General features: G+C 54.9%; 1 protein-coding gene across 5 annotated transcripts in view; it reads right to left on the bottom strand.

The window, feature by feature from the left end:
* Nucleotides 1-26,579, bottom strand: part of RAPGEF1 (Rap guanine nucleotide exchange factor 1) — a 130,299-nt gene extending 103,720 nt beyond the window's left edge. Inside the window, exon 1 of one of the 5 annotated variants that reach the window (XM_039229563.1) lies at nt 26,363-26,579. In XM_039229563.1, coding sequence (XP_039085494.1) covers nt 26,363-26,423 — 61 coding nt within the window. In that variant the 5' untranslated portion in view covers nt 26,424-26,579. Of the gene's footprint in view, nt 1-4,946; nt 5,328-26,362 lie in introns of those variants that run through there. The other 4 variants (XM_039229560.1, XM_039229562.1, XM_039229559.1 and 1 more) reach the window with 4 other exon arrangements.
* Between the last annotated feature and the right edge of the window lie 754 nt (nt 26,580-27,333).

Below are 27,333 nucleotides of genomic sequence, written 5' to 3'. Positions count from 1 at the left end.
GGGAAGGAAATGGGCAGAAGTAGGCAAACACACTGCTAGTTGGGACTAGCACAGAGCCACGCCCAGGATCCATATCCATGAATGTATGATAATATGAGTGACTACATTCATGGGGTGCCTGGGTGGCTCAGTCAGTTAGGTGTCTGACTTCAGCCCAGGTCATGATCTCACGGTTCGTGGGTTTGAACCCTGCATCGGGCTCTGCGCTGATAGCTCTGAGCCTGGAGCCTGCATCAGATTCTGTGTTGCCTTCTTTCTCTCTGCCCCTCCCCCTTTTGTGCTCTGTCTCTCAATAATAAAATAAATGTTAAAAAAATTATTTTAAGAATCACTATCATTCATTATGTGCTTCCTGCCTGCTGGGGCTGTAACCCCCTTACGTGTACTATCTCATCTAATTTCCCTCAACAGTCCTTCGAGGTAGGTGTTATTATTAATCTCATGTAGAGACCAGGAAAACAGGCTTGGAAACGTGAAGTCACGCGGCTGGCCTCCCTCAGCTAGAGGCACTGAACCCGGTGGCCTGAATTCAGCCCCCAGCGCTTGCCCAAGAGGTTGACACCAGACACCACTGTGGTCCCGAAGCAACGGAAGAAAGGCCAGAAAATGGATGCTGGGAGGTGGGCCAGCTTCTGGTCTGGCCAGATCAATATTAATCACCTGATGCTTCTTCACTGCCAAGCGTGCCATGGCAAGTCTAGACACTGCTGCCAATGGCGATCCAAACCACGCTGCATTTGCCCTGCAGCAGAGGGGCCAGGGAACATGGGGAATCGGTGCAAGTCCCTACCTCCACCTCCACCTTAGCCAGCCAATCTCCTTCCTGGCATCGCAAGCCTCCCTCCCCGTCCCATCCCCTGGGAAAGACGCTCTTTAGAGTCACCTCTTCCACTGAGGGTGTTCATTTCATTCACTCACACCCACCTGTGTACAAACATGCACATCATCAAACATTTTCCATTTACCAGCCTGGTGTGGTCCTGAGCTGCTGGGACTTCTGAAGGAAACAACTATTCAATTTGCAATGACTACTGCAGTTTTTAATTCCCAAGGAAACTCGTGCCTGTGTTATACTCCCCAAAGCCAAAATGACCATGTAAGCAACTCTTCAAATTAATTCTTTTTATTTTTTTATTTTTTTAATGTTTTATTTATTTCTAGGAGAGAAAGAGACAGCGTGAGCAGGGGAGGGTCAGAGAGAGAGGGAGTCACAGACTCTGAAACAGGTTCCAGGCTCTGAGCTGGCAGTCAGCACAGAGCCCGACGCGGGGCTCGAACCCACGAACCGCGAGATCATGACCTAAGCGAAAGCTGGACGCTTAACCGACTAAGCCACCCAGGCGCCCCTCTTCTTAAAAAGGAAGAATGAACGAACGAGTCTTCAGAGAGGGCAAGAGTATAGGAGTATTTTAAAAGTTCAATTTAGCTCTAAATGGAGGTTTCACCAGCTGTTTGGGTCAAAGAATCAGCAACTAAATGTTCACTATGATGTAAGTGCTTTTTGTGAAGCCATCTTTCGCACTGTGAACAATCCTCCATACATTTGCTCTGTGTAAATTCAGAACTGCTGGGGGATAGAGGAAGATCTACCTATCTTCATCCCTGATATCTCCACACTGAGCAGAGAAAGGCAAAGAATGAATACCTCCAGGTCCGCATAACCAGCACACAGCAGGCAGTGTTGGTAGCTACCTGACTGAGCACCTACTGGGTACCAGGGACCAGGCTCTGCTTTTCATACCTCGTTTATGACCAAGGTAACACAGGCAGCCAGGGAGAAGTTTTGTCACCAAGTGTCACACCCTGCGCCAGTATGGGAGACAGCACAACGATCCTGCGGAGAGCCCTCAGGTGGTTTACAATCAGTATATAAACAGATCGATTAAAAAAAAAAAAAAAAAAACCTGCAGAGAGGGCTGTAAGGAAATAACACAGGAAGGCACAGTCATTTGGAGAAGCCATGGGAGGGAAGGGCAGTGAGGGAATGAGGCCATCTGGGATTACAAAATCCGCTTGTTCAAGGTCAGATGGTGAGCGTGGGGTGCAGCTCTGGCTGGCTGGAACTCTCAGGGTCACACCGGAAGCCACTGCCTTATCCTACCTCCCATCGTGTGTGTGTGTGCGGGGGGGGGGGGGGCTGCTAGAACTCACTACGGGATTACAAATGACTCACATTTATCAACCACTACAAGCACCCAGTGCTGCAAAAAGAGCAAGCAGTACTTTTTATCCTTATGTCTGGGGTTCTGAGAGCTACTGGAAAAACAAGAATAAGATGGAGAGTAACGCTGGTCCCCTCAAAGGTTGTGCACTGCACACTGTTAAAAATCTGTAGAGAAACATTTCTCTGTTATGTATAAAATACTCTTTAGGGTGACAGCTGGCAGAGGGGGTAAGATTTATGTTTCCTGAACTAGTATTGTGTCACTTGATTTTTCAACTTTCCAGACATATAACCTGGAAACAGAAATGCAAATGATCTAAAGGGCAGATAATGATTTCCTTTAAATTTGCTTTCAGAATGTACTCTGGGCTTGACCTTCCTAATCACGAATGTCTGGCTCTGGTTAAAGTCTGTATTCCCAGGAGCCCCTGCCACGGCGGGGCACCAGAAAGGCTGCAGAAGTCGGGGGCAGCCTAGGCTGTTTGTACCAAACGCACACAAAGTCGTGTTTCCCGTTCCCTTGCCCTGAAAGCAGACGCTGACACCACGCCGCTCTGCCCTGGAGCCTGGGGACCTCAGTCATCCACTGAGTTCACAGCCACGGTGAGTGTGGACTATGAAAAATGCACGCAGATCGGGGTCACAGTGGTGCCTGGGATTCACTCAGTCTGGGTCTAAAATCCCATTTCCAGAACAACAGCCTTTAGAGATAAAAGACAGACAGACGAAAGGTGGAGGACCGCCCCTCACCCTAGCTCCTGTGGGTCCTTGGCAGGGCGCGGCCAGACTCCGATCGATCAGGGAGACAAACCACGGCTCCCGGGTCTACTCTGCACAGACAAACCGACCCCGACACTGGCAAAGACATGCTCCTGGCCAGCGGGGTCCGGGCCAACAGAAATCGGGGCAGGGAGCGGCTCCCGGAAACTACCGGACACAAACACACAAGCTGCAAAATAAGACACAGGCTGGAAAGCCATCTGCTTCCAGTGGAAATTTTAAGAAGTTTTAACTCTCCTACATCTTTCTAAGGAAAACCAGGAACTATCTGAAAATAAATATATTAAATTCTGGTTATAAAAGCGGTGCCTCTGAGCTCTTGGAGTTTTAGGACAATGTTCTTGTTGGTAAGAGTGCAGGATCCTGACCCGCCTCAGTGAATACCGCCTAAGATCCGTCCTGCGAAGGGTACCGTGCTACGATGTAATCAGCAACTAGTTTTTTTCAATGGCTCCCCCACAATGAGTAAAAATCCATTAATGAAAGTATAACAAACCTCCTGTGTCCACTACTTGGATTCTAACCCTTGTTAAACTTGCCCCACTTTGCTTCTATGTAGGTACGTATGCACTCATTCACCTGCGCCGTTTTGGAGTAAAATTATAGACAGCACAACCCTTCACCCCTACGTACTTCAGCAGGATTGTGCAAAAAGGACCTTCTACAGGACTCCTTACCATTATCACACATAATACAATGAGCACAGTCCCCAGATATCATCTACTACCCGGTTCATGTTCAAATTTCCTCAACTGTCCCCCAAATGTCTTTTTTCACCGTTTTGTTCAGACCAAGACCCAACCAAAGACCACTAGGCAGGGCTCCTCCCACAGCAACATGCTGGACATAGAAGAACTGATGTCAAGTCAGAGGGGCTGGAACTTGACATGAAAGTAGCAGCCTACCTACTTTTCCCTTTTAAGAAGAAAAATCAATCACCCATCACATGACCACAAAAGACAACTACTGGTTAACATTTCCAGGTGTTTTCTTCCAGGTTATAGTCTCTGCATAAACACACACCCGTGTATACAGCTGCAATCACATGGCCTTGCTGCTGGGCAAATGCTACCTCCTCTTTTTGCGGAGCGGAGGTAGAAGAGCCAAGACCTGAAGTCCCGCCGGCCAACGGCTGGGCTGAGGGGTTCATCACAGTGAAAATGGCGGCCGGGTGCACAGGGGGACCACGCCGCCCAGGCCACGGCTCACAGGGCCCCCGGTTCCAAGTGCTCCGTGGCAGTGCCTGTGGTCCCACGGGCCTCCCCCTACTCAGAGCAGACACTACCGCGGGCCCTAGAGAGGCAGAGAGCAGGCGTGAGCAGATGTGGGCCCTCATCGCGGTGTCTGGGATGGGTAAGCATGAGATTTCTTACGGAAAGTACTGTGAAGTCTTTGGGAGAAAAATGTTATCTATTTAAAAGCTATTCACATTCTCTCACCAAACTGTTCTGAAAGAGTCAAACCCCTGAGTATCAACATTTTTACTTAGGATGTTTTTTCATTTTTTTTTAAATGTTTTATTTATTTCTAAGAGAGGGAGAGAGACACTGTGAGCAGGGGAGGGTCAGAGAGAGAGAGGGAGATACAGAATCTGAAGCAGCTCCAGGCTCTGAGCCGTCTGCACAAAGCCCGATGCGGGGCTCGAACCCATGAACTGTGAGATCATGACCTGAACCGAAGTCGGACGCTTAACCAACTAAGCCACCCAGGCGCCCCTTGGGATGTTTTTTAAAGCTTAACACTTTCGACCAACAGACACCTTGGCACAGATGCAAACCTCAAGCTGCACCACATGCTCAGCCGAGCTGTGACATATTGTGACACGAATCATTTTGCTCCTTAGGAGAACCATCAACTCCCTTTAGACCGAACCACGTCGCACTGCAGCGCTCTTCAGGGTGGAAGGCGCTTCCCAAGCAGGTTCAGCTCTGGGTCTGAGTCCAAACACCCCAATGGGAGGCTGCCTCCTTCCTCCTGCAGACGAGGCCCGGGGGCTCCTTACCTTGTTTCCAGGGGCACAGACGGCTTCGTTTCCGGGGCTTCTGTTTCTCGGCAGCATTGCCCATTCTAAAGCCAGGGGCTCACAGGGTCCTCCCAAGCCCAGGGGTCTTCGCTGAGCAGTGACTGAGGGCCAAGGCGCCGGCCGAAAGGGGCTTCATCTCCCACACATCCCGGTCACCCGGCAGCGAGCCCTGGCAAACCCTTGCCGGAAAACCGTGAGTTCTGCTCCGAGAGGTCTTTGCCTCCTGCCTTTCAAACTCCCTTGACTCCCAGGGAGGAAACCAGAAGAAAAGGCTTGTTATCGCTCTGCCGGTGGGTCCCTCCCTTGACCCGTCTGTCTATATTAGGAAGCTCTTCCTCGGCCTTCCTTTGCTGCTCTATTACTCATCGGCACGGTGGCGGCCTCAGCGTGAACTGTTTCCAAACACTTTCCACGCTGCCTTTCCCTGGGGGAGGAGTGGGCGATCAGGTGATCAAGTAGCTCAAAGTCAGAAATGGACCAAGTTTGGGTGTGCCATCAGAAACCCCTTCCAAGCTGGGATTTAAGGAGTTATTCCTAACAACAGGCCACCCCTTCTCCTGCCCTATGCCCAGCAAGTTTACATGTGAACCACTTAGGGAGGTCATGATTCCCTGAGAAGCAGCTGAAACACAGGGTCATTTCAAACCTATTCTCTCCAGGAAATTTCTAGTTCATCTAGTGAGGCTCATCGGTAAATCCACTGTTTCTAACTTGGGATGCATTTTGTTATGGAAGCACTGTCATGAATGTGGCCAGCGACCCACCCCCAGTTCGCACACCAGGAAGGCCACGTGGGACTCTAACAGACGAGATGGCTTGACGATGAATCGCTACCAGAAACAGCATTCACCGCACGGCCAGTGCGATGTGGTTCCTTGTTTCATACAAACGGTTCAGGGACGCCGTGGACGTATGTACCGTATAATCAGGCTCGATGTTCAGTTACTCCTTCAGGTGTTACTACCGCAGCCCAAGTCACTCACAGAAGGGCCGGGCCCACCACGCTCCTCCCCTGCATGACCGATGGGGCCACCACCTGGCGAGAGAGCTGGGTCTAGCTCCCTTTTTATCCTTGGCTGGGAAATCCCACCACCCATCTCCTCGAGACTGGAGGAAGAAGGAGGGCAGTAGGAAGGTGCTGGCCCTGGAGGAAGGCTGGCCTGGGTTTGAATCTCTGTGGGCACTTCCCAGCTGGGCAACTTTGGGACAGGACCTTAACCTCTCTGGGCCTGAATTTTTCACTTATGTAAAAGGTATACAATTATGCCGCCTACTTCACAGGGCAGCACAAAGGTTACATGTGACGTTTGAAAAGTGCTTGGCACAGAGCAGATACTATTAAAGAAAAGCTACCGCTGCTGTTTTTATTATTCTATTACCTATAAACATCCAGCTTTGGCTCTGTTGAAGAAAACTTATTTCCCCGCACAAGGGATTTTCTTCCCATATCAGAGGAAGTCCGCTGCAATATTCTGGAAGACGACTCATCTCTTTAGTGCAAATGACATTTCACTGACATGGGAACCATCAGAACAACATCCTGAATGGGAAAGCGACCTAAACCAGGGCAGTCATACTGCAGCTACCGAAGTTCTGAGATAGTTCCCAGAGACCTCTCCCTGCACACGAGACGCTGCTGGATTTCCTACGGGCGTTCATCACTCCTCAAGAGAAACTAGGAGAGAAACCGTGGGGAAAGGCAAGGGACTGCTGTAAAGCGCACACTTGCCCCCCCCACCCCGGGCCAGGAGAAGGAGGCAGGTCCCCCACAGCTGACGCAAGGCTCCTGTGCGGACTTTGTCTGCTCGGAGGAAAGTCTGATGTTGGTCACTTCCCCCCTGGAGAAAAACACAACAATGTGAGGAAGCACCAGGCTCCAAGTGGGAGTTCCAGCTCAGCCCAGGACATAAACAAAGGGGCATGGCCAGCCTGGGGGTCAGGCCCAGCAGGGCACGGAGGCAGCAGGTTCTGGGCCCTCCAGGCCCTGCTTTGAAGTGACTTCCCTGCCCAGTCCCAGAGGAAATCAGCCAAGGCAAAAAAAAAAAAAAAAAAAAAAAAAAAAGGGGGGGGGGGGGGGTGGCAAATCTTGTGTCATGTGTTGTGTTTCACANCAGCTCAGCCCAGGACATAAACAAAGGGGCATGGCCAGCCTGGGGGTCAGGCCCAGCAGGGCACGGAGGCAGCAGGTTCTGGGCCCTCCAGGCCCTGCTTTGAAGTGACTAAAAAAAAAAAAAAAAAAAAAAAAAAAAGGGTGGGGGGGGGAGGTGGCAAATCTTGTGTCATGTGTTGTGTTTCACAGGAAGCACAGGTTGGCATTTTCTTCTGACACACTCGCAGAGTCACCTGTCAGTCACGGAACACATGGTCGGAGGGACCTCGGGGATTCACCCAACAAATACCGACGCAGAGCTTGGGGAGAGTCAGGTAACACGTGCCGAGAAGTTCAGGGTAAGGGAAGCGCGTCTGGCAGGGACGGTCGCGGAAGGGTGAACCTCAGAGGATGAGCAGGAGTTGGCCAAGCAAAGGGGTGAACAGCATTTTGTGCAGGGGCCGCATGTGCAAAGGCCCTGATGTAGGTGGAGGTACACAAACGGGGAGGGAGGAGGGGAGTCAGGTGGGGAAGGGCCTTATAGGTACAGCGCCTCGTCTCGTGGGCCTCAGGGGGCTCCTGAAGTGTGGGCCAAAGCGTGAGTGTTCATTTTGGGGGAAGGAAAGCCCACGGCTGCTACCGAGGTTCTCGGAGTTCCAGAGGTTAAGAACCACAACCCTCTCATCCCCAAACGAGAAGAATGAGATCCACAGAGAGAAAGACGTTTCCTGAAGCTTCCACAGAGAGCCAGAGAACCTGAATCACAGGCTCCCAGGCTGGTGTTTTTCCACATCTAGCCGCTGCCTTATTTCTGGCAGGGGTGTGTCAACAACTACGAAGTACTAATCCTCGCTGAATATTGATACTGTATCCAAAACAAGGCTGCTTTGTTTCAATCCAGGCAGGCCCAGAAGGGATACTCTACAGAAATGAACTGTAAAGTCTGCCACTCCATCTTCCTTGGGGTCTAACCCAACCTGCAAACGACAGGGAGTCAGAACCTCGGATTTTGAGGCCTCCCGGGGAGCCAGCTTCTGGGTCCTGAGGCCCTCCGCCGGGCCTGCTGGCTTGCCGGAGGAAGGGCGACCACGGCAGGCCCCTCACTGCTCACCCAGCACCTGGCCTTCTGAAGAAGCTGTTTGTCTGTTCTTCTTTTTAAAGTCACGACTGGGCCAGGAATTCAATTTAGCCCACGGGACGTGAAAGAGAGAGAGCCCACACCCCTAATGGAGACTGAGACTATTTTTTTTTTAAGTGAACAGAAAGAGTAATTTTCTCCTCTGCGGCTTATGTCATGATATTTGGAATACTCAGGAGAAGTGTCAATATGTGTGGAGAGCACTTTTGAAAATGTCGAGGCTCCCTGGGATACCTGCAGGAGGAATTCTCAAGTGCCCGGACTGACATTCAAGGCCCTGCAGAGTCTGGCCCCCAAATTACCTTTCCTGCCTTCATCTCCCACATCCCCCACGCTGGGGCCTAGTACCTTTGGCTAAAGGCTCGATATCATGCCGAAACCCACGCCTGCTCACCAGCACTGCACCTCACCCCCTCCTCTCCAGTAAGCCACAGAAACCTAGCAGTCAGCACCCGGCAGGCTGTCAATCGCAACCGTAAAGAGGTCCCACATTCTCTGCTCTGCTTGGAGCACAACAGGGTCAGAAGAGGGAAAGGCGCCCACACCTTCCGCCGGCTCTCCAGGCCTTCAGATCGGTCCCCTCCTGCCCCTTACAGCTCCTGACTCGCAGACACAGAGGCCCCCAGCCCCACGAAGCAGCTGGCTCGATGCGCCCTGCACCCCGAGTGGGCGGGGCTCTCTGAGCTCTCCAGGAAGCACCGCCCCCTCTCCAATAAGAGGCTGAGTCCATACCCAATATGTGCCTTTCATCACTCAGTCCACAACAGTCCGTGAGCCTCAGCTGCAGGCCAGGAACCTCACAGGAGCCTACCTCCCAAAGAGGGAAAAGAGCACAAAAAAGCAGCAAATGAATGCTAGGTTACAAGAAAGGAAACGAAAGGGCTGGGCCAAGGGGACAGTGGGGAGAAAGGCACAGGAGGGGCGGGAGGAATGTGGAACGCGGGCTCCGCATCCCCGGTGAGAAGACTCACTGTACAGCGAGGGGAGCAACTCTCCGCACGTGAGCAGGAGTGACGGGCGCGGCAGCTGAGTGTGGCTTCTGACCCGGCTCTCGGGAGGCGCACCCCACTGCCCCGGGGGGAGTGACCCCTCCAGGGAGATGGAACAGCCAGCCAAAGGCTCTGAGGCAGGAGTATACCTGGTATGTTCCGAGAACACTTGAAGGAAAAGCTCAAAAGCCTGCTCGGGGGCCAGAGCACAGGGGGCCACAGGCCAGGGCAAGGACTCTGGACCGACTTCACAATGTGACGGGAAGCTTTCTGACATCGTGAACAGGCCTGATGTGATCTAATGAGTGCAGATCAGATGACTGTAAGGCAAGAGTGGAAACCAAGAGCCGGGTAGGAGGGGACCTCGGTAGCCCACGGAGAGACGGTGGTGGCCTGGAATAAGTGTCAGAGAGGAGTCAGGGATGGCTCCAAGATGTCTGAGCCTGAACAGTTAGATCAAAAATGGCATTACTTCCTGTCGGGAGCAGCCCGGGAGGAGCCAGTCAGGCACTGGGTGAAGCAGAGAACCATGAGCTCCGATCTGTGCATGTCACGGCTGGACACTTGCGAACTTGCGAGATGTCTGGGCAGACGGCAAGCGGGCAGTCTGGCTCAGGGGAGAGTTTAGGGCTGAAAACATACACGTGGGAACAGCCAGTATCTGGAGGGCGTTTAAAGACATGGGCCTGAGGCTGCCTGGGAAGGCGGCAGAAGACTCAGCCCTAGAACATCCCAAAACTGAGAGTTTGGAAGAGAGGATCCAGCAACACGAGGGCTGAGAGGGACGTGCCTTCAGGTTATGGGACGCGTCTACATCGAGACAACCCAGGAGTAGCTTGTAAACATTGACCACGATGTGCCTACAGTCCTAACGCGAACGCTGGGTGACTTTAAACTGAACTTAAATGTTAGCGTTTGGTCTTCAAGTTCCAGACGTGTAGTTTAAAAATGTCTTGCTAACAATGACTCCTATATCAGCCTAATTGATTAGCTCATCTTCCGAGGGCAGTATACTCAGCATGCGATTCATCCAAGGTTCTGCATAACTGCCGATCTCCTGGCCACCTCGTCAGCACTAATTAGACGCTGCGGACGAGAGCACAGAGTGCCGGGAAGTGGTGTCACCGCGGGCACTCTCCGGCTGTTCACTCGTGCCTGTAGAGCTAGAGTCATCTTCACTCCGTGATGCCTTTGACATGAACTCATTTTATAAGGGTCCTGGCGCTGAGCAGCGGCCTCAACCCGGCTCTCCTGTGGGGCAGCGGGCAAGTCACACAAACCTTCCGGGGCCTCCTTTTCCTCACCTGTAGAGCGAGGCCACTACCCTTCCCTGCAGTGCTGCTGAGATGATTACATGTATGCACGCAGCACGGCCCCTGGCATCGACACGCAGAAGTCCCATCCCATAGCCTTACAGCTACACTATCCAAGGGCAGCGCTCGAGGTCGAATTCCTAGGAACCTTCTGTCCTCTCCACACTTAACTTGAAGCAGTGTTTCCAGAGGGTGTCCCCCACTCACCCACCCCAGCAGCAGCAGCAGCAGCAGCACAGGGGAACTTGCTAGAAAGGCCAACGCTCAGCCCAACTCCAAACCTAGTGAATCAGATACTGGGGGCTGGAGCCCAGCATCTCCAGGTGCTAAAGTCCAAGCCCCACTATGGAAGGTGGGCAGCATGTGGGGCTACCACAGGTCTTCCAGGCAGGGACCACTGGGCCCCAGAACATTCTGTCATCAACACCTGTTAATAAAGTACGCAGCATGTTATCAATTTATCATAAACACAAAGCGTCCTGTCTAAGCGTCAGATACATCACTTGAATAACAATGAAATCTTAGGGGCGCCTGGGGGGCTTAGTCGGTGAAGCATCTGACTCTTGGTTTCAGCTCAGGTCATTATCTCACGGTTCGTGGGTTCAAGCCCCACACTGGGCCCTGCACTGACAGCAGGGAGACTGCCTGGGATTCTCTCTCCCCCCTTCCCCCACTCCTGTGCGCACCCTCTCAAAATAAATAAAGTTTAAAAAAATACTGTTTAAAAATAAAATTTCATAAAAATTCAATCTCCCAGTACACGTTTCTACAGCAACACAGAAAACAAAATCTCCATCCGACTTCACCTAGCCTAGTGTTGCTATATAATTATTTTTCCAACTTTCTCAGGCTTGACACAAACACTAATTAACATCTGTTCTATCCATTCCGAAGAAAGGAATTTAAGACTGGTTAGTCTAATTTTTACCATAAGGAAAACACATTCTGATTGTTGTATGTACATGTTTATTGTTTTTTAAACCAGAGTGTCCCAGATTTTGATGCTTCTGTGAGTTGAGTGACTGGAACACACAGGGTGGCAGGTGCCCAGGGGGAGAATGGGACCAAAGTCAAATCCAGCCGGCCTCCTGCGGCGTCCCTGGGCCTGACCCTGCGCTGGAACACACCCTATTTTTGAAATCGTTCTCACTGCAAACCGAGACCCTCTTCGACACAAATGTGGGACTCAGCAGGTGTGGATGATGCCTCCCTCAGCGGTTTCCCATCCAAACCAGGACACTTCTGAGAGTGACAGGGAGGGTGCTATTAATAACTGTGCGGGACAGCAGGTGTGAGCCGGAATGCGTGATCATCACCCCATCTGCCACAGTCTGCATGAGCGCAGTGATCCTCAGAGTTAATTTTCCTCTGGTGTCCAGACACCGGCCGTGACACTGGACTAGGGCTCCATCTGTAAGCTCGAGTCTGACCCTCCAGCGCCTCGCCTCGCCTCCTCAAAGGCTCGTGCTGCTGGGAGAGGCTGGGCCAGCTGCCATGGGCGCCACGAGAGCAGGAGCCGTCCCCGTGTCCCCGGCATCTAGTGCCACGACCTGCAGACGCCAGGTGCTCACAGGGCCCGCTAAAAGACCAAACCAACACTTCACACCGTATTTCCCTGAACCTAAGATGTAGATTTCTTCACAATTTACCTTTTGAGATCAGGGTGTGTTCTTTTATAGTCTATGTTGCTGACGTATTTTTTCTTTACTTCCTGAGAAGTGTCATTAAAGCTATACTATGTCCTCTGTGTGTCAGTGCCACAGTTCCCGGGGTCCCAGAGAGGTGTCAATGAGACTCACGGGACCTTATGGTGGCAATCCCAAGGAGGCAGCTCCCAAATGGAGGCCCCATGCCATCTACAGTCTGCCCAGCCTTCAACTTCTTGGAAAAAGCCTTGCTCTTGCTTCTCCCTAGATCCTCCTCCCCTGCCCGCCAGGTCAGTGATACCGTCTCATGAATGGGGCCGATAGCTTGGAATCCTGCCAAACAGTGGAGTAAATGCCATCTGTGTTGTCAACTCAGAGAGTAAGTGCCAACAACGGTATCTAGGCAGTCTCAGAGGGAAGCCACGGGTGAGCGAGAGTCTTTATTAAGAGCTGACATGCACGGAGCGCTCACTGTGTCAGTCCACAACACCCACCAGGTTCCGCCCCCACCCCCACCCCCGGGCTTCCGCTGGCCACTCTTGGCACTGATCTGTTCAGGTAGACAGAGGGTGGGAACCAGAGGCTGCCAGAGGGCGGCACGGGACAGTACCCTCTCTCTGGGAGGGTCCTCGCGGGAGCCCAGCACAGCTAGGCAGCTCAGGTCCACGGTGGCATGATCCACATTCAGCGGGTACAGGACCCGCCCTGGCTTAAAAGCCTCCCTCCCCACAGAAACCCACATCTCGTAATCACGTGGGTTTCCTCACGGGACAAGCCCGGTTCTAGGAGTTCCCCACGTGCGGCGAGGCCTGAAGTATGGTGTCCCACCAGGTGTTTACAGGCTATTTCTGTGTCCTCCTGGCTCAGATGTAACTCCTTAAACCAGAGGTCATTTTCACCATGAGCACTGTCGCCCAGTAATACAGCTGTCCTTTGCCATAGTCGTTTCAATGTTGTAATATAATTTAGAAAGACCTTTAAGATTAAATAATGATTAAATACTGAAAAATATCGTAGCTGAGTTTTTTTAAGTTGTGGTAAACACACACAGCACAAAATGCACCATCCTCACCATTTTTAAGTGCACAGGCCAGCGGTAATAAGCACATGCGTACTGTTGCCTGTGATCCCACCCAGCCCCATCACTCCTTGCATCTTACGAGACGTTGTTAACCAGCAATTACCATTCTCCCCCGGCCCCCCAGCCCCTTCAGCCGCCGCTCTCCTTACTGCCTGCCTCTGGGATTTTGATTACCCTTAGGAACCCCGTACTGGTGCGACCCTATGGTATTTGCTCCTCTGTGACTGGCATAGTTCATCTGGCCATAACATCCTCAAGGTTCGTCCACGATGAAGCATGTGGCAGGATTTCCTTCCTTTGTAAGGCTGGATAGCGCTCCGCCGCATGCGCACACATCACGTCTGGTTTATCTCCTCACCCATCGGTGGACACTTGGGTTGCCTCTACCTCTGGGCTCCTGTGAACAACGCTACTGTGAACCTGGGTGTACAAATACCTTCTCGAGATGCTGCCTTTATTTCTGTTGGGCACACACTCAGAAGCAGAACTGCTAGATCAGATGGTAATTCTATTTTTAATTTTTTGAGGGACTGCCATACTGTTTTCCATAGCAACTGTACCACTTTACATTCGCACCAGCAGTGCCCAATGGTTCCAATTTCTTGCTTCTTTTAACATGCAAACAGCACGTTAGAGTGGAAGTGTGATCTCGGAGGGCAGGACAAGGGGTGGGGGCATGATCAAGTTGCCCACCACAAAGATCCATTCCTTAATCCCTCAGACCTTCTGGGAAGTTGCAGGTACTGTGTCTTTGGACGGCTGATCTGCTGATGAAATGGAAAGCAGGTGTCCACTGGGGCTCATTGCCAGTGGTCAAAGTTTGCTTCAAAGAGCTTTAAGTCGCTGGCACTGCTGGGCTGCACGTGCCACACAGATTTCCACACTATCCCATGCTGCAGCATTAAGGGAAGCCCTGGAGAGGTGCCAGGCAATACCTACGTGTAGTGCCAGCAGCCTATGCAGAACTGACGTGGGCAGCAATGGCTGGAGTCAGTGTGAGAGGTGAGCCTGAGACGATCTGGAGCTGAGCACAGAGACATCTGACAGAGACGCTCTTCTGGCAGCGAGGTGCCGCTCGGGTGGCTGAACCACCTCAACGACTGGTCCCAGTGCAGGGATGGGGTCGCCAGGTTCCTGGGGGAAGTATGGGTGCCTACTTTTCCTCCGTCCAGTCTCAAGGCCTTTCCCGGTCCACGTGGTCTCTATATGTCCTCTCTGCCACTACCGTGCCACACGAGGGCAAAAACCAGACAGTAGGGTGCCTCGGACTCGGGGATGGCCTCAACTAGCCCCAGACGCAGGGTCAGAGAGCCGCCTCCGGAGCTGTGTGCGAGAAAGGGTGGATGGCCACCTGCACCCACTGTTCCGATTCCTACAAGCCTCACCGACCCTTGTCGTTTTCTGGTTTTGTCTTTTGAGAGCAGGCATCTTTGTGAGTGTGAGGTGGTATCTGCGGTTTTGACTTGCATTTCCCTAATGACTGATGACAGCAAGCACCTTTTCACGTGCTTCTTGGTCATCCTCTCTGGAGATGTCTACTCAAGTTCTTTAATTGGGTCGCTTGACTTTTATTGGTCCAACGCCATCCTCGTCTATTTCCGGGAAACAGAGCTAGTCAACCAAGATCAAATTTTATGCAGATAAACACAGATTATATCCAGACGCTGGAATATTACACAGCTATAAAATGGAATAAACTACTGATAAAAACGACTGCATGAATCTCAAAGGCACTACACTGATTAAAAGAAGCCAACTCCCAAAAGTTATATTCTAGGATATTCTGGAAAACGTAAAACTACAGGGATGGAAAACAGATCAGTGGTTGCTCAGAGTCAGGGGCGGGCAAAGGTTTTGACCACAAAGCAGCAGCAGCAACTCTCCATTCTGACTGTGGCGGTAGTCACACAAACGTAGAGAGGAGCTACAACTCAAGAGAACTGTACACCCAAAAGAAAGTCAATTTTACTGCATGTGAATTTACAGAGTTTTCACGCAGAAGGCAAAAGGGTTTCTCCTTTATCCACACAGACGTTATGCTTAAGCAACTCACAGGCATCACCTGGGAGAACAGTCACAAAATTCCAGGAACATAAAACGATTAACAGTGATTTGCACCCAGGTCTGACTGAACTGGGAGAAACTAAGTCCGGATTATTTCAGATACGTGCGATTCCATTCAAGCTTTCTGAGGTGTACAGTGTTTGCTAATTATCATTTACCCTATAGCAGCAGGGATTTAGAGGCGTAGAACCATGGCTGCACATAAATGAATCTTTCTCGCCAGGGACAGGGGGTCTACTGAGCTTCAATCAAATCCTTACTAGGACTTCAATCTTAAGAAACTCAGGAATCGCCACTCAGTCCCAAGGTCCCCGGAGGGATCGTGGCCTGCCTCTGGGGCACAGCAGGCCTGTGCGGTGCCACTCAGGCCAGGTCCCTCTCCGTCACCCCAAGAGGTCGCTGTTCAAAGCACTCCTAGGGACAGCGACTCACACGCTCCCCGTGGTGATTTTAGTGCACACAGTTTCTTCACCGGTAGGTGCTCTCACCCACCGAGCTAGAACCAAGGAACTTCAGGCTCCCTGCGACACGGGGCCGAAGTGTGGTCCAGGTCCCAGCTCCTGTCCCGGTCAGATATGGAAGCTGTATTCTACGACCTTGCGTGTTTAGGGTCATTAAGAGAGACGGCGCCCAGTGCACAGAAAAAACAAGGACAGAGCAGGCGGGGAAGCACGCTTTTGTTCTATGCCTTTGGCTTTCAGATGAGCTCAGAGAATCAGTATGTGTAAGGCACTCTTGACAAGCTGAGGCAGAAGCCCAAATTAGTGTGGTTATGCTAATTAAGTGAGAGGTTCTGTAGCTCCAGGACCCAGTGATTAAAGAAAGTGAAAAGTACCGACTGGGCTCTGGTCTCGGTGCAAGCAGCCCCGTGCTCCCAGCGAGCCTGCCCCGACAAACCTCTAAGCCTGCACACACTCACTTTCACATGTCGCAGAAGCCCAGGCCAGCACGGTAACGGTTAAGGGAGGCTCAGAACAGTACATCCCGACTTCTGCCTTTAGCCTAACTGTGACGCCATCAAGGAGGAAAAATAAAGGGCAAGAAACCACCTGCTCGTGGCATTCAAGACAACTGGTGAGTGATGTGTAAAAAAGGGGCCGCGCACGGCTTGCGGGAACATTGCTTTCAGGAGAGAGAAGCACCAACGGCGATCGGCTCACCTTCAGAGCTGAACAGAGATGGCTTCGCACATCCTGAGAGTCACCGCTGCAAGGGGGGACTGAGCTGCCGTCTCCTGGGAGGAAGCACAAATGCACCTGCAGGCCATGAGCCTGCTCTGGCGGTGGGAGAGGCTGCCAGCCATGAGGACGGGCCCCTTCCTTCCACACGGATGGGAGGGAGAGCAGAACCAGGCCTCTCCTCCACCCCCCCCACCCCCCACCGCATCACGTGCCGGGGCCACATGCGGCGGAAATGAAATGCTCTCTGCTCTTCCTATAAATGATCTCTCTGAGGGTTTATTAGTTACAATAACCTGTTCCCTGGAACTCAGCTTTCTCAAATTAAGAAGAGAGAGAGAGATCCTGAAAGGAAATAATACTTCAACAGCCAGAGACCTCCCCTTCTTCTGCGAGCACAGAGGTCTGAATTTCACTTCCCATCTGACCATTTATAAAGAAACTGTCCTTTGAGAGCAGGGGACACATTAAGGGAGAGCAAAAGCTAACGCTCACGAGCGCTTCTGTGTCAAAGCCTCTGGTCTTAATGCTCCGCGTGCATCACCTCAGGTAACCCTCCCTCGAGGCTATAAGGCAGGCGGTAATGACCTTCCCCCTTTTACAGCCGAGGACGGAGGCTCACACAGGCAGTGGCTCGCCCAAGATCCCGCGACCACTGTGTGGGAGAGCTCGAGCCAAACCCACAGTCATCGGGCTTGGAAGCCTGTGCCTCTGTCCCTTCTCTCTACAGAATCCGCCTTCTCTTTCCGAGGGCTCAGAGGCGCGCTGAGAGTACTTCCTTCCATGCAGACCCGGCGCCCAGGAGGCAGGTTTCCGTCCTCCAGGCCCAGGCCCGAGCCGCTCCCGACATGAATGAGTGGCAAGAAAGTATGAAAGCCTAAATCAAAAGTCTCCCGCACATACACAGCACTGGTGGAGGCCAGACTGTCAACTCCCTGAAGGCACAGACGCCTCTCATCTCCACACCCTCCCCTGCCCTGGCAGACTACCTGGCACTCAGTGATGGCCGGACGGGTGGGCGGGTGGAGAGCTGTTTTAACTAAGGGCCTCTTTCCGCGGTTCACATCCAAAGCAGGTTCTCGTACAATATTTTTAGCAAATGTACTTTTTAAGCCACCGCTAACTGAGAAACCAGAAGCTGCTTTGAAAACCTGCAGACAGATACAAACACCCTCCTCATCCTCGGAGGCTGGAAAGCCCCAGGGGACTCCACACAATAGACGAGGGCGGCTCCACAGCGGCCTCCTGGTGGCTCTGCGCCGAACCAGCGCCGGACCCCCAGATCCAGACTTCCAGAGGGGCCGGGGAGCACACGCAGGGGAGGACGGGGAGAGAAGCAACGGGAGAGACCCAGGGTCCCCAGCTGGCTCTGCCCCTCACTCGGCACATGACCCCAGCAAGCCACTCCCCCCTTTCCTCACCAACTCTCACGTGGGCACAATACCTGCCATTTCACTCTCTTTGTAAGGACAGAACTGACACAATCACACACGCACTAAAGGAGCAGCTCCTGGCACGGGACCTGACGCACGGGAAGTACCCGGCAACCGTTAACTGCTGGTTAACTGGGGAAAATGCCGTACGACTCCGGCACCTTATCATAACCAAACAAAACCCAAAAACAACGGCAAAAAACCCTCGTGTCCAGAGAAGTGTCTTCAAAGTTACAAAGGATTACGGAAGTCTTAATGTGATGACAGTTAAGCGCCACACAGTATCAGTGTCCTTAAAACCCAACACAACAACCCAACACATCCGGCTGCCCCCTGCACACTGCAGACGAGGCTCACAGAGAACCAGCATCAGGAAGGGTTCCGGGACGGGTTTGTCCACCCCACCACGTGACAACAGACGTGTCAGAAGCTCAGGAAGACTAAGCAATTTGCCCAAGGTCACCAGCGTGAAGCAGGGCTCCCTGGCCCCACTGTGAGCTAGAGCAGCAGAGCCAGGTTCACCGTCCCCCCCCCCCACCCCCGGCATCCCCCTCCCAGCATTATCTCGCGGCTCTTTCAGTGCAGCAGCCGCTTCGGTGGCAGAGGGGTCCCTGGAAATGTGGAGGCTCAGTTCCACCCAAGTCACAACAGTCCAGAGAATAAAATCGTCACAGCCAATGAAAATGCAGAAAATGGGCGGTCGTCCCCGCTTGGCCCGCACTCAGCATCTGCCCGGTGGCAGGTCTCAGCTCTTCTGCACCCCTGGACCCCAGCCCACAAAGAGGGGCCCGAACCTCCCACTGTGAGGGGTACACAAGGCCACGTGCGTGAAACACGCAACCCGGGGCCGGGTGACATGGGAAGGGCGGAAAGTTCGCCGTTACTGTTCCTTGTATTTACCACTGAAAAGAGCAGCTGAGGCCCATGTACAATCGTCTACACACAACCAGCCTTGTGAGGAAGGAGGCACACGTGACGGTCCATCAGCAGCAAATAAACACAACCGTTGTTTCCACGTCCACACCCGCCTTCTCCCTCTTCACTCCAGTCCACACCCACCTTCTCCCAAAGGCTGCATGCATCACACCCCTGCACAGGGAGACCACAAGCTGCCGCCACTCCAAACGGTATGGCGAACGGTATGGCGTGCGGCCGGGAGCCACGCTTGTCAAGTCCACGCGATACGGCATAAATGTTTGAAAAACCAGAAAGCAGATGTGTGAACTCCGCCCTTCTGTCTCCTGGCCGGGGAGCACGCAGGCCACCGGGTGCCGGACAGCACCCCGTCTCTGCTTTAAAGTAGGGCAGTTTCCTGATCACAACACTGAATTTGTGGTAAAACGGCTATGATGCTGGTAAGCCAGCAAAGGGCAAGGAGAACGGTCGCCTTTAAGGAGCTAATGAGACGAGAGGGCCTGAGCTGTGACGGGGCAGCAATGGGCTTTAGGGAGACGCGGTGGGACTGTGGGTCAGGACTCTGCCGTCCGTCTTCCAAACCGCAACCTGGAAGGAAAGGGGGGCAAACAGGGACGTGGCCAGACTTTCGATCCAGGAGGTAAATCTCTCCGCTGCATCTTCGTTCACAGAGAAGGACAGGACGTGAGAGACTCCTCCTGAGCCTCCGGACAGAGGAAAGGGGGGACCAGGAGGGCCCCAGCGGCCCAGCTCTCCGAGCCCCTCGGGGAGCGTGTACCGCAGTCAGTCCACAAACAGAGCTGACGGTGCAGGTGGCGCATCCTACGTAACACTCAGGGGCCGGCTGCAAAACTCACAGGGAGAGACGAGGCCTCTGATCACAGCCGCTGCGGGGAGCAGGCCGAGCAGAAACGGCGCGTGCCCAGGGCTTGTAAATAAAAAGCAAAGTCACAGCCGTTCAGATGCCTGGGAGGACCACCCCCTGAGCGTCCCCGAGACCCACACAGCCATTATCGGCAGCGGCCTGACAGGTGCGGCGTCAGAGAGGTCGTGGCTCAGTCTCTCATCCCGTAGTGCGCTGAGACTTTGACCTCAGCCTTGCGGTGGGTTTTCAGACAACTGCACCAAAACAGTGATCAAAGTATCTGGTTAACACAGACCCCCAACTGTCTGCGTGCCCTGATCGGATCACTGGTCCTACTAATTCACCAAGAAACATCCCAACTGGCAATTCAAAACCCAGAAGAAGCTCCATTTAAAGATAATTTTGGGGGCTGCCTGGTGGGCTCAGTCAGTTCAGTGTCTGTCCCTTGATTTTGGCTCTGTGCTGAGTGTGGAGCCTGCTTGAGATTCTCTCTCCCTGTGCCTCTCTCCCCTGCTCACATGCTCTCTAAAATAAAAAAAATTAATGGGGCGCCTGGGTGGCTCGGTCAGTTGAGCGTCCGACTTCGGCTCAGGTCATGATCTCGTAGTTTGTGAGTTCGAGTCCCGCGTCGGGCTCTGTGCTGACAGCTCAGAGCTTGGAGCCTGCTTCAGGTTCTGTGTCTCCCTCTCTCTCTGTTCTTCCCCTGCTCATGCTCTGTCTCTCTTTCTCTCTCTCTCTCAAAAATAAATAAAGATTAAAAAATTGAAAATAAAAAAATTAAAATTAAAAATTAAAAAAAAAAAAACAAAAAACTTCGGGCACCTGGCTGGCTCGGCTCAGTCAGTGGAGTGTGGGACTCCTGATCTCAGGGTTGTGAGTGAGAGCCCACGTTGGGTGTGGAGATTACTTAAAAACGAAATCTTAAAAAATAATAATAAAGATAATTCTGAGACTTAGAATCAAAGACCTAAGTCCATTCTATGATAATATCAACTAAATTCCTTCATTCTTCCAGTGAGCAGTTAGCGAGCGTTTATGTTCTAGCTACGGCGACCTGGTGGTGGACGGGACGGGCACGCTCCCTCGAGAAGCTGACGGCCTCGTCAGAACTACACTTGATGACTTTTAACTTCCCGAAAGGAAAGTGAGGCTCTGATTTCTGGATGAGCTAAACAATACCGATTTCCCCAGGTGTTTGTTTGGGGCCTTCCCAAGGAATTCAGAATGGATGAGGAGGAGGAGGAGGAGGAGGAGAAGGCGCGACGGGCCCAGAGGAAGCTGGTTTTGGAAGAGGAGGCTGAGCACATCCAGGAAGTAAGTTTTCACGGTTCGGCGCAGGACCCTCAGGGGCCACAGCTGAGCGGGAGGGATCCACGGTCCTCACCCTCTTCTGTAGAACAAAACAAGGAAGCACTAATGGGAGAGGCTCAGCCCTTCACAGCACTGACAGAGAAAAGGAGACCCCGAAAAAGGGAAAGAATCGCCCAGGGTCACAGTGACAGGTCTCAGAGTTTTAGTCAAATGGCCAGCCACCAAGATGACAGATCCCCTTAAGAATTCACAAACCGCAGGTGTTGTTTTTTCATCACGAAACAGCCTTCAGGGCAAGGTGGCTGACAAGCACCTGTCCCAGCGGCGAGGCGCCCGGCTGGAGGGTCACGGGCGCGGCAGCAGGCGGCACTGCCAGGCCGCGGCTCTCACCAGTGCGTCATCTTATTATGGTAACAGGGACCACAGCCAGCTGGACTGAGGCGGGACCCGGGCCCGTACGCGGGGCCTTCTCCAATCCAGGCTCATTTGGGAAATGATCTTCCTGCAAGCTCACACATGACTCATCGTTACGGCCTCCTATTAAGTCCGTCGGCCACAAGGAATCCCATTCAAAACACCTCCGCCAACAGCTGCGCAGGAGAGCAGGCAACATCTGGGGCCGCTGGGGCCGATCTGTGAGGCAGAGCGCACGGCCGTGCGGCGCATCTCTGCAGAGGACCGCGAAGGCCATGAGTGTTACTAGTATCATGTGCAGCCCAAAGGCCACGCTGGGCCTACCTTTCTTCAACTGAGTCGTCGTTTTTCTCCCTCGGGTAAGACCAGAAACTTAGAAAGATGAGCAAGGATCAAGATAGAAAGCTACTGTGCGCCCAGCACCCCGGGAGGCTCTGAGCGGTGCCCTGTGAGGGCAGAACGGGGGCCGGGCAGGAGCTGGAGGCCGCCCGGTCCGTTCCCCACACCTTCCCGGATCTTCGCAGTCTCAGGTACGAGAGGGGAGGGGCCCTGGCCCCGCTCCCAGGACTGTCCTGAAGGCGGGGTGAAAGAAGGCTATCTCCCCATGCATTCTGGAAACTACAGGGTGCTGCGGAAATGGTCAAGACCGTTCTGATGCCACTCCTGGACTAGGGCCCTGGAAGGCTGGTCTTCTTCGGACTCTGTGCCCCGGTGAAGCGTCACAGCATCGGCCAACAACGTAAGTGTTGCACGTGCGTGCCAGTGAAGGCTGACATTCACGGAGCCACAGAAACGTTGTATTTGTTAACTGGATTCATTTTGACCACAAAGATTGCTAAGGGGGGGATGGGGGAAGAAAAGGAAGAGTAATATTTGAAAGAAGTTTAAAATGGATCAAAACCCAGTGAGCACGGATCTGCAAGGACTTACTATGGCCTCAAGGGATAGCTTCGTACTTTCTAGCTGTTCTGAGAAAAAACAGGACGACGAAAAGTTACTATCCGCGCAGACAGGATAAATTTGGCTTTTCAATTTATAACAAAAGCCTCGCCACACATCTGAAAAACATACACCGGAATGGGAGGCACTATATTTATTCTGTTCTCAGGCAGTGTGCTGGGGAGCAGCTCGGGGTCCCGGGGGGCCTACAGAGCTGCCCGGGGGGCGGGGGGCAGGGCGGTCAGTGAGCAACAGAACTCCAGGAGAGGCTGGGGACACAGAACTAGGAACAGAGACTTAAAAACCACCCCTGCGTTGGGGCGCCTGGGTGGCTTAGTCGGTTAAGCGTCCGACTTTCGCTTAGGTCATGATCTCGCGGTTCGTGGGTTCGAGCCCCGCGTCGGGCTCTGTGCTGACTGCCAGCTCAGAGCCTGGAGCCAATTTCAGAGTCTGTATCTCCCCCCCTCTCTCTGACCCTCCCCTGCTCACGCTGTCTCTCTCTCTCTCCTAGAAATAAATAAAAAAATTTAAAGAAAAAACCACCCCTGCGTAATCTGCATCTTCGTGATGTGTATTCTGATTATCTCCCCAGTTAGGAGGTAAGGCCATGGTGGGGGGGGGGTCCAAAACAAGCCCAGGCCCATCAGGAGATGCTGGACAAACTATATGGTGAAGGAAGACATGCACGAATGAGCAAGAGAGGCTCTGATGAGCAGTCAGGAAAACTGAAGACCCCTTCTTCCCTGTCCCTCCGCTGCGCACCCCCTTCTGCATCTCACCCTGAATCTCACTCCTCACAGAGCCAGCCCCCCAACACCCGCCCCCACCGTAAGTCTGATGTGACCCCTCCTAGCCTCCTTAGTGCTCCCCACACTGCCAGGGCCGCTGCTCCACTGCGATGTCCGCTGGGTTCAACGCTGGCTCCCTGGAGCCTCGTGCAGCTCCAGCGGGAACTCGGTGCCGGACTGGGACTGAGGGGTGAATCGATGAAGGAATGGGGCAGAGTTCAAAGTCCGGATGAAACGCTCACGTGCACACACACAAATGGGATCTCCAAGGAAGGGGACGCAGACTCAAATGCCCACAGCCCCAGTGGGAAACAGGAATCAGAGACATGGCTGGGGGGGGAGCGGGGTGGTGCCCACAGCCCACCCCCCCGAGGAAACAAGGCCTCAGAGTCACCAGAGCTTCTCATTTTTTGAGAGAACCAGAAATCTGAGATACGTGAGCGATTTCCTGGTTTTTAAGGACTGGCCATCAATGCCTTCCTCCTTGGGAACGTGTATGGATCAAACACAACACCCCTATGGACTGAACCCAGCCCAGAGCCACCAGCCTGCCACCTCCACTCATAGGCAAGAGACGCATTTTAGCTCCAGGAACATCAGGGCCTCGACCGTCCGCACCCGATGTGTTTTGCTGGAACTAAGTGTGAATCGGCCAGGCACGGCCATACATGTGGGCGCCACTGGAACCGCGCTGGCCGCTTCCCCCGAAGTGGCCCTGGGGCGGCCACACGCACCTCCTGCCAGTACACTCTTTCAAAGCCAGTCCCGCGTGGGCCCTAGGGAAGGGCCTCTTCTCTCTCACAAGCTCGCCCCAGGGAGCTCCCTGATCCATGTGCCTCCGACCTGGCCTTCTTCCTGGGCCTCCAATTTCAACTGTCCTCCGCCAACCCTAACCAGACAGGCCCTGAGCAGCCAGCAAGCGACCCTCTACCACCCCATGGAACCCACACTGTCTCCGTCCTCCGTGGAGCAGAGAGGACCGGACACAGCACGAACTGATGCTTGCCTTTTCGTGTCCCCAAAGAAACGGTGGGTGGACCCCCAGAGGAAGGCAGTAGGTGTGACCCCTCCCGCAGCCCCCTCCCCCCACCCCCAGCCAGGCGCTGCTGAGTAAGTACACTGCCAAGCACCAGGACAGACTCCGAAAGTTCTCCCCCAGAGACCCACAATGACTCTTTACCGGGTATCGGCCCCTACGACTTGCCAGGGACTCACTTGCTCACAGGAGCCGCTGCTTTCCCCAAAGCCCCTTCCCCTGAATGAAACCCTCTGCGGGTGACTTGCTGTTTAGAAGCCTCCTCCAAATGCAAAGAGAAGCGCCCCTGTAATGACCAGCAGGAAGACGTAGCCCTCATTCCAGGGGTGCCCTCCTCGTCCCTGACGGCTGTGAGTCACGGCCAAAAGCCACGCGCCCCGGGCTTCTTGCTACCTCCACACAAGGTGCCAACCTCAGAACTTTCTTGCCTGGCCGCCTCTCGCCCAGTGCCTTTTCCTCCTGGGTTTCCCATGGCCCCGGGCCAGCCCCTTCCTCTCTGCCCTGTCCCCCACCTCCACTCCGCCTGGGGGGCCCTCCCCGGGGCTAGCACAAGCCCTGCCCCCCTCCAGGGCCTCCCCCATTCCCTCGCTGCTGCGGCCCCACCTCACCTGTGCCCAGGCCCTCACGCCTGCACATTTCAGGGGCCCTGGGAGTCAGGCGTTCGGCTGGGTCCGGCTCTCCCCGCCTCTGACAGGCGTCGCTAAAGAAGGCGCATACTGGGTGCTGCATCTGAGGCAAACCCTAGCGCAAGGAGGTGCCTAGAGAAGGCTAAGGGTCATCTATGCTGAAAGGGACTGGCCTCAGCCCCCCGCCCCTGCCCCGAGTAACCCGTCCCCTCTGCGAGGTCTGAGCCGTGGAAGGTGGTTCACGGGCTGACAGGGCCTTTCAGCTTGCTTTTTACTTTCCCTCCACTCGCTCGTCTTTGACAGCGAGCGTGTCCTTCTAATCAAAGGAGAGCCCGTTGTTTATTTATTTAAAATGAATCATCCAACTTGCCCAACGGCACCCTTCTGAGACGCTCTCCGCAGGGGTTCCTGACAAACGCTGCACAAATGACCCCAAGATATTTCTGGAATGGCACGTGTGCCGAGAAGCAGCTCGCAGCCACTGGGCATGGCCCTGACGAGAAGCTGAGAAAAACACCCAAGAAACAGCCCCATGGAACCGAGGGCCCTGCCCCTGAGGAAGGCGGCCAGGCCGGCACTGGATGGCCAGCTGCCCTCTCTCTGGGTGGCCCGGGCAACCTCACCGAGAGGCCCCGAGCCTGTGAAACCAGGATCGAGTCCTCTCCCACCGAGAACCTGCAAGGATTTACTGAGCAACACTTGTAAGGTGCTCAACACGGAGCCGGATATACAGAAAACCCTCAATAAAGGCTACGGAAATTTCCTTCCTGTGCTTAAACCGCAGCCTGCAAGTCCCCCCGCTTTCTGAGTCCACTCCCCAGGCCCCGTGCAGAAGAGTCTGTGGGCTCAGCCTGGGAAGCACCCACAACTTCCCAAATCAATGCAACCTGCCCCTGCGCCCCTAAGAGCCTTGCCTTGCACCACTCGGCCGCCAAGCTAGGCTGGCGCCCAGGCTCTATGACAAGCAACGGTGCCCCCTCCCCCTGCACAGGAGCCCTGGCCTGCCCGCCCACCTCACTCGGGACCCAGGGATTCGCCCTGCAGGGTGTCGCTGGCCTGAGGCGCTCCGGGCCACCCTACCCCCCCCCCCCCAGGCACAGCCATAACGGAGTCTTTGGGGACTCTGATCCCCAGCCCGGCAGTGGGAAGGCAGCTCTCCGAAATTTCTAGGAAACACACAAAGAGATGAGGTTATCATCGCCCCCGAAGCCGCGGGCTCCCTCCGGGCCCTGCCTCCAGGGCTCAGCGCAACGCCAGCGGCGAAGGCGAGCGAGCCCCGGGGGCGCCCGGACACGTCCTACCCTGCTTCCTCCGAAGCCGGCGAAGCGGCTCCTTCGGGTTCAACGTACACTCGGGGCTCGGCAGCAGTGACACCTCCCGGGGCTCGGCTCCGCCCGCTCCGCTGCCCGCGCCCGGGGGCCCGAACCCCGCCGGCCCCGCCGCCCCGGGAGCGCCAGCAGGCCGGGGCGCGCCGAGCCGGCCCCCGCGCGGCGGCGGGGGCCCCGGGCCTGGGCGGCGGCTCGCCGCGGCCCCCGCAGGCCCGCCCCGCCCGCCCGGCCGCCGCGCTCACCTGCTTTCTCGAGCTTGCCGGACATTTCCGGGCTGCGCCGGAGGCCGAGGCCGCCGCTCATGGGGCCCGGGCCGGGCCGCTGCGGGGCCTCAGGCCGGCGGGGCCGCCGCTCGCCTCGGCCCTGGCTCGCCGCGCCTCACACCCGCGCCGGCATGGCGGGCTCCGCGGGCCGCGGCCTGTGCGCTCGGCCAGCGGCGCTCCCGCCCGCCCGGGGCCGCCGCCGCCGCCGCTCCCGCCGCCGGCAGCCGCCGCCGCCGCTCCCGCCGCCGCCGCCGCTCCCGCCGCCGCCGCCGCCGCCGCTTCCCGGGGCCCGAGAGCCGGCCGTAGCGCCGCCGCGCCGCCGCCGCCGCCCGCCGCCAGCCTCGGCCGCGGCCAGAGCGCCACCTGCCGGGCGGCCGCCACGCCGCCGAGAGCCCAGCGCCCCCTGCCGGCCCGGAGGCGGCCCGAGCCTCCCGTCTGGGGGGGCAGCGCCCTCTGCCGGCCCGGAGTCTCCACGCCCGCTAGGGCGAGGCGCCGAGCCGCGCCGAGCCTGCACCACCACCACCCCCCGGGCTCCACACCAGAGGCCCGACACGGACCCCCGCCAGCACTCCGCGGCCCCTGCCTCCCTGGCCTCACCTTCTCACCGGAGGCACCAAGGCCCCCTGCCGAGCCAAGTCAGGGCTTGGGACTGACACATTCACCCCCATCATGCAGGACTCGGGGTCCTCTGCGGGCCACAGTGTCCTCACCAGAGGCTGGGAAAGACCCCCCCAACCTCTGCAGGGGCTGGGAGCCTGTCCCGACCCTCCTACCCGAGACACAGCACCTGCTGCTGGCCTGCAGTCTCCAAGCCGGGCGCCCGGACTGACATCCCCAACCCAGAGTTCCACGTCCTCCCTTGCGCCCAGAGCCCAGCATGTCCCCCGGAGACAGGACACGCTGCCCCTCTCCAAACTCTAGCTGCATGTCGGAACCAGTGACTGACCCCA

The sequence above is a fragment of the Hyaena hyaena genome, unplaced genomic scaffold, assembly GCF_003009895.1.
Source record: "Hyaena hyaena isolate Hyena2069 unplaced genomic scaffold, ASM300989v1 scaffold_38, whole genome shotgun sequence".
Classification (NCBI taxonomy): domain Eukaryota; kingdom Metazoa; phylum Chordata; class Mammalia; order Carnivora; family Hyaenidae; genus Hyaena; species Hyaena hyaena.
The sequence above is the reverse complement of the archived record's forward strand: the minus strand, read 5'-3'. Positions and strand labels throughout refer to the sequence as shown.